The sequence below is a fragment of the Asparagus officinalis genome, chromosome 2 (genome assembly GCF_001876935.1).
Source record: "Asparagus officinalis chromosome 2, Aspof.V1, whole genome shotgun sequence".
Classification (NCBI taxonomy): Eukaryota; Viridiplantae; Streptophyta; class Magnoliopsida; order Asparagales; family Asparagaceae; genus Asparagus; species Asparagus officinalis.
Genome location: NC_033795.1, coordinates 80,956,360 through 80,967,578, shown reverse-complemented (window position 1 = coordinate 80,967,578; position 11,219 = coordinate 80,956,360). Strand labels below are relative to the sequence as shown.

Genomic DNA, 11,219 nt, shown 5'->3' with positions numbered 1-11,219 from the left:
TTTATCTAGCATCCAGTTTAAGATTTTATCTTATGATCTAAGTAGCCTCTAGTATGCTCAAGTGAACTTAGAAAAGAAAGGGTGTGACCATTCAGTTCATAAAATTTTGTTTCTCATAATTATTTTCATAAAAAATCGGAAAAAACAAAGTACATATTATCTCATGCTATGGATTACTTACCGTTACAGATGTATTACTTCCATTACATGTAATATTGCGAAAACATGATTGCTATAGGATTTGAAGAAACATTTATTTAATTTCTATCATCATAGACCGTTAATTAGAGCCAGATAGCCCCTGCATTGCGGAGGAAAGGGATGAGATCTCCATCAAGATGAAGCGACATGATCCTATCAGTTGACCCGATCAACGTCCCTCCTATGAACACTGAAGGGATGGCCGTGTTGGGGCCCACAAACTGAACCAGTGCTCTCTCTATATCTCTCCCTTTTGGCTCTTGATCAAGCTCATAAATTACAATGTTAACACCAAGATCATGAAATAGACTTTTAATAGCGTGACACATGCAACATGAGCTTTTGCTGAAGATCACTACTGCATGCTTTGAGGCCAAGCTCATCACTCTCTCCATAGCTTATGAAGTTATTTAACTAAGCGTGTCTTATTGAATCTTGATTTTATATTATTGGATCACTGGTTTATATAGCCGAGGGAAAGGCTATGTTTGAATTGGAGATGGATAGGGAAAAGTATAGATTTTTCAGGAATGTGTTGTGATATACCCGAAATGCCCTCCCGGAACTTTTTAAAAGTTTTGATTGGAGCTAGAGAATGGTGTGCTTTATTCCTTAAATGGGCAATGATAAAGTTTAGATTTGTATTCCAACTCACATGGCTTGAAGGATATTGTACGGATGAAAAAGTAATGAAATGCACATTCATGTATCTGTGCATGTTTCCTGTTTTCAGCCTCACTGCTGCATTCAATAAACAAGGATTATGACTTTCTTTCATTGTGGATAATTATGATAATAAAAAAAGGCTCCTCATCCTCATGAAAACAAACCACTGACTAAAAGACTCTCGGAATTCAATTTTACAAGGACATATTGATCGCTTTGATTGTATCGCAATATTGGTCTCTGGAAAATCTGCACTTTCCCAAGCCTAGACATATATTCCCTTATAATTTCTCACCAGATATACTCCAAGGAATTGTTATATGATTTCTTTCATTGTGCATGAAATTTTATCTATCTCTTTAAATAGTTCTATTGATATTCAACTATTTGTACACCAACTATGTTAATTAAGGGAACTTGGTAATATTATCTGAACTTTACACATATCTTGAGACGCGATTGATGAGAAATATACCTATTTCAAACTAAATCGCTTCCCTCCTTACTTTGTGAAAGATAAAATTAATATTAGCAATCCGAACATTTTCTTAAAGATGTCTCCATAGGAGGACATTTTTTTTATAAGATTCTTAAAGCAAATTAGCAGCTGTATACTGAGTGGGATGGGAATGTCAACTATTGTAATAGCATGTTACTTAATTTCCTTAAAATAGAGTGAATTAGCTAGCAATCATAAGCACATAGATAAAGCCTGAGAGTGCTGGTTATCTTTCACGGATGCACGGATCGAATGTATCCTTGTAATCTTTCACGCTCTAGAATGCCCAAATGCGGCGATACGAATGACATGTCTTTATAGGATTATGATTGCCTGAACACAGATTTGATTCCCTCACAACCGTGGGTGGGAAGTGGCATCCCAAGCAGTGAGGCTAACAGCAACATTGACGTATGGATATCGAGAAACCATGAAGAAAAAGTTTACGTGCTTAATGTGCGCGCATTATGCGTAGATGGTATTTCTCAAGCTTAGATTTAGTGAGCTGTTAATGAACAAGGCCTTTCATTGCTGGGTGCAGATTTACGGACGAGGTCCCTACTTTATACGTCATTATTGTTGGATTTGAGATGTAAGCCTAGAGTGAGATGAATAGGATTGCCTACAATTTTTCACTTTATCACAGATTATGCAGCATAAAAAGAACGATAAATAGATAATGAGCAACAATACCAAAAAAACAAAAAACAACTAACTACAAACATATAAGATTTCGTAGTGATTCGATCCTACATCCACTTTTCCTTCTTGCGAGATGGAACTTCCTCACTATAACAGAGCTCTCCTGAATAAAAAACCCGATTAAGTAGACTTATAAGACCGCACCCTAGTTTTAATCTAAAACTAGTCATCTAATCTAACTCTTGAAGAAATGGCGAGCACAGCGACGAAGACCGCAGGAAAAACAACAGGAGACATTCTGGCAGTTTCGCAGTCGACTGCGGATGACACGGCGGTCGACCACAAACGTGCACATGACTGAGAAAAGTCTTTAAACTTTTCACGGTCGACCACGATGGGTTCTGCGGTAAACCGGCCAAACCCTGTAGGGGTTTTTAGTCGGTCGTTGGATCCGGTCGACCGCGCGTGGTTCTGCGGTCGACCGCGAGTCGGATCTGTAGTTGAGTTTAGTTTTTTAACCCGTTTCGTTCTGAGTTGATATATAATCCTAATCCTAATTAATTAGGATTAAGCAAGGACGTTTTGAGCAGTCTTTGAGAGGGGATTGCTGCATCCAATTGTGGGAGAGTTGTAAGAGATCTAGAGGCTTTATTTTAGGGTTTATTTGGTGAGATTTGTAACCCTATTTGTATTCTCTTGATTTCTAATAGTAAGAACTCCCCCTCCTTGCCCCGTGAACGTAGACAACTTGTAAAATCACGTAAAATTCGTTTGTCTTGCTGTGGTATTGTGTTTGGCTTATTAGTTATGATTTATCTCGTTCTTGTTCGTGTGGTTTCGAGCTTTCACCGCGCACAACAAGTGGTATCAGAGTCTCAGGTTTGGCTTGAGGCTTGTTCGAAGGATTCGGTGAAGAATTCCTATTTGAAGAGTTAGATCGATAACATGTGAGAAGCAAGCACATCAGGTTCGTCTCTTACAAAGATGATACAGAGTCTGAGCATCAATAACACGAAGATTGATATTCAGAAGTTCGATCACAAGATCAATTTCAGTTTGTGAATGTGTCAGGTGACGGGTTGGATGCACAGAATTTGGAGGAGACTCCTGAGTTACAAGAGAAACCCGCTGATATGGAGGACAAGATTTGAAGAAGATGAATAGTAGGGCTTCTGGAGGTATTCGATTATGCTTATAGGATTTAAGGAAACATTTTTTTAATTTCTATCATCATATCAGAATCAGAGCCGGCCCTAGGGTAAGCCCTCGAGCCCCGGGGCTGGGGCAACCCAGGGCTGGGGGGCAACCATCGTAATTACATCATTCACCCCTTAAACCGTAATAATTTTCGAAGTGGACTTTGTAAGAGGACTTTTATGTAAAAATTATTAGGGGTTCTATTTGTAAAAAACTCTTATTAATACCCAAGGCCCTACCCAACTCCTCCTTTATTTCCATCAGCCTCCTCTCCTCCTTCTCGTCTCTGTTCCGCCGCTCACAAAAAAAGAAAAAAAAATGGAGAGAATCTGAATCGACGGAGACACCGCTCTGTTCCGCCGTCTTTGTTTCGTCAGCCTCCAACTCCTCCTTCCCGTCTCTGCTCCCATCCTTCGGACCACCCTGCTGACTCCTCCTCTGACAGTCCAATCCAGTCACCCAAAAGACGGAGAGAATCTGAATCGACTTATCGACCCAGACGGCCGATTAGTCCATCAAAGAAACACAATTAGGTAATTTTTTAAATAAATAATTTTAGGGGTTTTTTGGACAAAAATTTGGAGTTTTGATGTTTTGCAATGAAATTAAGATTTTTGATTTTGAATCTTGGCTGAATATTAGTTATTGAATTAAGGGTTATGATGTTTGGGTGGTTTCGTCTAGTTTTTTGTTTTGAAACTGGAAATTAGATTTGATTTAGCTATTTAGATGACATAGTTATGCCTTCTGACTAGTTTCTCACGGTCTCCATAAGTTTAAAAGAAGCTTATCAAAGTTAAAAGATAGAAAGAGGAAATAATGTTTACTTGTTAAAAAGTTCATCTCCCTTCTAGTCATCTAAAACTCGAAAATCCTAATGGATGATAATCTGATATATTTCTATTTGGTTTTAATTATAATCTCAATTTAACTTTGATTTGATGACATTCATATTATTGGATTGCTATCTAGATTAATTGTTTGATTGTTTTAATAATAATGATATTGCTAAGTCTTCGTTCCGGTATCAGTTTAGTTGATTGTTGTGATTTCATATATGTTATCATCGCACTACCATGTCACATGATTGATTGAATGGATTGGTAATGATATCAATTGAAAATGAATACTTCTAGAAACTCGAGTATGATGACTTAATTGAAGAATTCGCTTCAAAAAATTCAGGGAGAAGTGTTTTTCTTTGAATTAAATTGTAGCACAAATGTAATTTTTTCTTATATGAATATTGATTTTGCAAGAGAATATTATCAGTTTGAGCCCAATATAGAACGCTAAATAGTATTATATGTATTCATTTTTATCGTTATTATTTGTACCAAATTTTTAATATAAGGGACAACCAAAATTGGATTGGGTTAGGGCAACCCAAACCTCGGGGCCGGCCCTGATCAGAATGCAGACTGATAAATTAGAGCCAGATAGCCCCTGCACTGCGAAGCAAAGGTATGAGATATCCATCAAGATGAAGCGACATGATCCTATCAGTTGACCCGATCAACGTCCCTCCTATGAACACTGAAGGGATGGCCATGTCGGGACCCATAAACTGAACTAGAGCTCTCTCTATATCTCTCACTTTTGGCTCTTGATCAAGCTCATGGATTACAATGTTAACTCTAAGATCATGAAATAGACTTTTAATAGTGTGACACATGCAACATGAGCTTTTGCTGAAGATCACTACTGCATGTTTTGAGGCCAACCTCATCACTCTCTCCGTAACTTATGAAGTTATTTAACTAAGCGTGCCTTCTTGAATCTTGATTTTATATTATTGGGTCACTGGTTTAAAGATATAGATTTTTCAGGAATGTGTTGTGATATACCCGAAATGCCCTCTCGAAACTTTTTAAAGTTTTGATTGGAGCTAGAAAATGGTGTGCTTTATTCCTTAAATGGGCAATGATAAAGTTGGGATTTGTATTCCAAGTCACATCACTTGAAGAATATTGTACGGATGAAAAAGCAACGAAATGCACATTCGTGTATCCGTACATGTTTCCTGTTTTCAGCATCACTCCTGCATTCAATAAACAAGGATTATGACTTTCTTCATTGTGGATAATTACGATAATACAAAAGGCTCCTCATCCTCATGAAAACAAACCACTGACTAAAAGATTCTCGGAAGTTAATTTTACAAGGGCATATCTCTTTGATTGTATTGCATTGGTTTATGGAAGTTCTGCATTTTTCCTAGCCTAGACATATATTTCCATCCTTATCAGAACATGTACTACTCATATAATTTCCCGCCAGATAAACTCCAAGATATTGCTATATGATTTTCTCTGCTTTAATCGTTTATTGGTAAAACGATAACGTGCATATATGACCTTTATCTATCTTTTTAAATAGTTCTATTGATATTCAACTATCTGTACATTAACTATGTTAAAGGAATTGGGTTATATTATCTGTACTTTTGAACATATTTGGAACATGAGAGCAATATACCTATTACAAATTAAAGTACTTCCCTCCTTTGTGAAAGATGAAATTAATATTAAAGGTCCAAAATATAGCAACATTTTCTTAAAGATGTCTCCAAATAAACTTGTTCAATATAAGATTCATAAAGCAAACTAGCTACTGAACTAGTACTTAAAGAATCTAGACACTGGCTAGGAATGTCAAGTATTGAAATAGCCCACAAAAAAATAGAAGCACAAGGACGGTTCATTTTATAGTAATTTACTTTTCTTAAGATAAAGTGAATTAATTAGTAACCATAAGCACATGGATAAAGCCTGAGAGTTCTGGTTTTTAGCTAGCTTCAACATAGCACCAAAAGTTGCACGAGGAGAAGAGACACGAGACGCGAATGGAACATATATCTGTGTTCTCTTTTGTGCTCTAGGATCCCGAAATGTGGAAATACCAATGATAAGTCTTTATAGGATTATCATTTTATGAATATAGATATGATTCCCTCACTGTCATGCATGCATGAAAGCGACATCCCATGCAGAGAGGCTAACAGTGACCTTGACATATGAATATCTATGAAATCATGTAAATAGTTTATACGCTTCATGTGCATTAGGTGTACATGATATTTCTCAAGCTTAGATTCAGTGAGCTGATAACGAACAAGATCTTCCATTACTGGGTGATTCAAATTCAAGGATGAGATCCCTACTTGATATGTCAGGATAATGTTACTATTGTTCACCCTGGTTTTCGTTTATATGCAATATTTCACATGTGAATTCCTAAACACTAGAGTTAGAGTTGTAAGAGTAGCAAGTTCTATGCCAAATGGTTGTACCAAGAAACAGATGTTTTTGCATTAAACGTGTGATCGCAAGAATGTATATATACAATCAAATATGGCTGATCGATCAAATCAGATTACAAATATTTTGTTTGTTATGTTTGGAAGCAAAGCACACATAAGCATTCAAATAAACTGCAGCATTAACATTGGAACTGAAATTTACATACCTGTACTTTTTACTGCATGCAAGATGAACAGCCGTTCAAATGACCAATTTGACCTGTGTCTGCATATCTATGTTTACATGTCAATAGAATGATGATTTTCTTGACCTGTCTGTTCAGACATTATTTCGTATATAGTCTAAATTTAAAGTACAGGCTTTTGAAAGTCTATGAAGTGTGTTATTGTTCAAACCAGCTATGAGCAATTATATCTGAAAATATTGTTTACAAACTATTAGTTTCAGGAATTTTTGGACATCAGAAAATATATAAAGAGAATGCTCATCTGATCATGGATTTGAAAGTGAGTTGATTTCCCCCCTCCCTCTTTATCTTGATTATTATTAGACAAAAGCTTCAATCCTGAGAAAATGTGGTGATGGAAAAAATGACGGTCGTCATACTCAGATATAAAGAACAACCTTTACGTATACAGTGGGCACTAGAATTGACTTAGGTAGGGGATAATATTTTCCTCTAAAATACACAGCTGTCTCCTTTTAAATACAAAGTGATCAAACAATAACATGTTGTGCATCTTAGGAGTTCGCCATCATGTGTCGATTCAATTTATAAAATTTTGTTTCTCATAATTATTTTCATCAAAAATAAGAAAAAAGGAAGTACATATTATCTCATCTTATGTATACTTCCCGTTACAGATACATTACTTCCGTTACATGTAATATGGCAAAATCATGATTACCACAGGATTTAAGGAAACATTTATTCAATTTCTGTCGTCGTATCGGGATGCAGACTGATAATTAGAGCCAGATAGCCCCTGCACTGCGAAGCAAAGGGATGAGATCTCCTCCAAGGTGAAGTGACATGATCCTTTCAGTGGATCCGATCAGCATCCCTCCGATGAACACTGTTGGGATTGCTGTGTTGGGGCCCAAAAGCTGAACTAGAGCTCCCTCTATATCTCTCCCTCTTGGCTCTTGATCAAGCTCATGGATGACAATGTTAACACCAAGATCATAGAATAGACTTTGAACAGTGTGACACATGCAGCATGAGGTTTTGCTGAAGATCACAACTGCATGTTTTGAGGCCAAGCTCATCACTCTCTCCATTGTTTAAGAAGTTTATTTGGCGATGGATGTCTTCTTAAATTTTGAGTTTGATATTATTGGATCAGTGGTTTATATAGCCAGGAAAAGGTCAATGTAGCCCATGTTTGAATGGGAAATGAATAGAAAGTTGGAGATTTTTTCTGCAAATATGTTGTGATATACCTGAAATGCCCTTTTCAAAACTTTTTAAAAGTTTTTATCGGATCAATGAGAATGGTGTGTTGTATTTCCTTAAATGAGCAATGATAAAGTTGAGATTTGCATCATTCCAAGAGCATCGTACATATGAAGAAGGCCATTAAAATGCACCCGCTGCTTCTTTCACATATCTATTGTTTTTGGTCTCACTGCTGAAATCAACAACAAAGACTACATATGAATATGGTCGATTAATTATGAAAATTCAACTATACCATAGGCTCTTCATGAAATTATTAAACGAAATATTGTAGGAATTCATTTTCACAAGGACTTATTAATAATCTCTTTGAGTGGTTTATGGAGATTCTAGCTAGACATATTTTTCTAGCCTAATTGAAACTTGTATCTTAAATATACAACTTCCGACTAGATAATTCTTCAAAATGTTGATGTATGATTTTCCTTGCTTTAATCACTTGTTGGTATTTCATAACCTTTATCTACCTCGTTATGTAGTTCTATTGATTGGCTATTTCATAACCATGTTAAGGAAAAATCACTTGTTGCTTTAATCACTTGTTGGTATTTCATAACCATGTTAAGGAAAAATCACTTGTTGCTTTAATCACTTGTTGGTATTTCATAACCATGTTAAGGAAAAATCATGCTGTAAGTATTTTATTATCAAATCAGTATGTGCATGAAGTTTATAACTATTTTTAGTTCTATTTATATCCAAATATTTGTACATTATCTATACTGAAAGCTAAAATCTACCGACATCACCTGAACTTTTAACTTATGTTGAGACATACTAATGACAAATAAACCTGTTTAAACTTAAGTAGAAATCAAATATATACATCTAAAATTATTGACGGCCAGAAATAAACTGACATAAATTAAGAGGTCTGTGTATAGGACTTGTTCAATAAGATTAAGAAAGTAACCTAGCTACTGAACAACACTAGTCCTTCTAGAATCTGTAAACTGAGTGGGATGAGAATGTCAACTAATGTAATTGCCACGAAAACATAGAAGCACAAGGACGGTTCAGTTTACGATTCATCACTTCTCTTGAGATAAAGTGAAACTAACCAGTGACTATAAGCACACAGATAAAACCACAGAGTAGCACAAGGATAAGTGAAATGACTTGCGATATGGAATATATGTATATTTTCTCTTTGTGCTAGTTCTAGAATACCCAAAATGTGGTGATACGAATGATAACTTCTTTATAGGATGGTCATTATCCTAACATAGATTTGATTCTCTCACTTTCACACACGGAGGTTTCATCTATGCATGTTGCTAGAACAATATCAAGAGAAGAACATATCCGTACATAATATTTCTTAAGCTTTGTTATGGTCAGGCCTTATCGGAGAGTATTTATATACGTATTATGTATTTTAGCTTTCAAGTATTTACAGTAATTTTCACATTAAATTTGTCACAGAATGTCATGAGAGACACAATCAAATGATGATTGATCAAAACCAGGTTGCAGGCATTTGCTTTGTTATATTCGGAACATAGATCGTACCAAAGTTCATAGATGAGTTAGCAACCTGTATGTTTTTGCTTAGTTAGATTTTTTTTTACCTTGGAACTGTTCGCAAGTCCCTGGACAAACCTGTAAATTTTATTAATGATGATGACATAAATGACCACTAAAAGATTTACATAAGGGGCATTGGAGAATTGTTCTTTATATGCATGAGGTGTGACACCCCACTTTAGTCCCACATGGACTAGTGTGAAGAAATGTTAGTGGTTTAAATAGAGAAAAACTCAAGGTTCAAGGACAACTAGTGCTAGTATTTTGGCGGTTGATTTAAGCCAACATCGAGTTGTTCTCGGTGGGTCCCACGACTTGTACGTGCCAACAGGCCCATGGGCCGATTGCTTGATAAAATGGTATCAGAGCAGTTGCTAGCCGAAAGTGTGGAGCTAAGCGCTATACGGGGCTAAGTGCTACACCACGTGGATACGGTGGGAGCCACCTCGAGAGCCCGTAGAAGCCACCTTTAGAGTCTACATCGTCTGGCAGTGACACTGGGATGTGTCAATTGTCATGTTGTGACAACGAGGACGTCGTCTTTGTAAGGTAAGGTGATTGTGACACCCCCACTTTAGTCCTACATGGACTAGTGTGATGAAATGTTAGTGGTTTAAATAGAGAAAAGCCCAAGGTCCAAGGACAACTAGTGCTAGCATTTTGACAGTTTAAGCCAACATCGAGTTGCTCTCGGTGGGTCCCACGGTTTGCACGCGCCATGGGCTTGACATGAGGAAAATAGGATATTACAAAACTATCCTGTGACATTGCAAGAAATTACTTATTTGTAACTTTTTACTGCATTCAGGATCACCAGCTGCTCGAAACACCCATTAGAACAGTGTCAACATATGTTACCTTTAGCAATAAGATGAGGATCCTTTTATCTTACATCAATTCTGAAATTATTTGCACAAGCATAGTCTCAAAATCAGCATAGGAAAGTTATTGTTCAGTCTTAACAAGGATAACTACATCTGAAAGTTCTCCGAGAGCATTTCCGACGAATTATTAGGTCCAGTAACTTATCAAAAAAGGAACTCAAATAAAACTATGTCGCATGAGAAATTATATGAGCAATTATTTCTTCTTGTCCCTGGAAACATCACATGGTATTCAAGAGAGAAATACATAGTATTTCTTTGTACAATATTACGAACCCATATGTATTTCTTCATGTTTTCATATTCTTAGTCATTAACCGCCAGTATACGCACAGTATAAGCAGACTGAATTTCAGAGTAATGTAGATATGATAAGCTATAGTTATGCATTACTCATTAGAAATAGAATACAGTAAACTTGCAACTCTCAAAGCTTCACTACTCAAAATAGGTTTACGGCAACAACAATAATATTAATAATATCATGTTATCGGATTTTGATCAGATTTTGACAAACTTAGAGCCAGATTGCTCCAGCATCTTTGAGCAGTGTGATCAGGTTACCACTGAGATGAAGGGACATAATTTTATCAGTAGACCCGATCAATCTCCCACCGATGAACACAGCAGGCACAGGTGTAGTGCGTCCAGTCAGACGAGAAAGTGCCTGCTCAATCTCCTTCCCATTTGCGATCTCATCTATTTCGTGGACAACGGTTTTGACACCGAGCTCAGAGAAGAGCCTCTCGGTTGTGTGGCACATGCAACATGAGCTCTTGCTGAAGATCACCACTGCACTCTCTGAGGCTAAATTGTTCACCCTCTCCATTTCTTGAGGAAAAATTGAAGTGTGTGTTTAGTGTTTTTTGAGGAAGAGAAGA

At 36.6% G+C, this 11,219-nt stretch overlaps 3 protein-coding genes and 1 pseudogene across 3 annotated transcripts; all 4 read right to left on the bottom strand.

The window, feature by feature from the left end:
• LOC109831404 overlaps window positions 1-204 on the bottom strand; it is a 990-nt pseudogene extending 786 nt beyond the window's left edge.
• LOC109829688 (putative glutaredoxin-C14) lies at window positions 96-619 on the bottom strand. Its single transcript, XM_020396731.1, has one exon. It carries the CDS (start codon window positions 594-596, stop codon window positions 285-287), a length of 312 nt encoding a protein of 103 aa, XP_020252320.1. The 5' UTR covers window positions 597-619; the 3' UTR covers window positions 96-284.
• LOC109829687 (putative glutaredoxin-C14) lies at window positions 7,407-7,749 on the bottom strand. The gene has a single exon (XM_020396730.1). It carries the CDS (start codon window positions 7,747-7,749, stop codon window positions 7,438-7,440), a length of 312 nt encoding a protein of 103 aa, XP_020252319.1. The 3' UTR covers window positions 7,407-7,437.
• LOC109829686 (glutaredoxin-C1-like) lies at window positions 10,737-11,219 on the bottom strand. The gene has a single exon (XM_020396729.1). It carries the CDS (start codon window positions 11,165-11,167, stop codon window positions 10,856-10,858), a length of 312 nt encoding a protein of 103 aa, XP_020252318.1. The 5' UTR covers window positions 11,168-11,219; the 3' UTR covers window positions 10,737-10,855.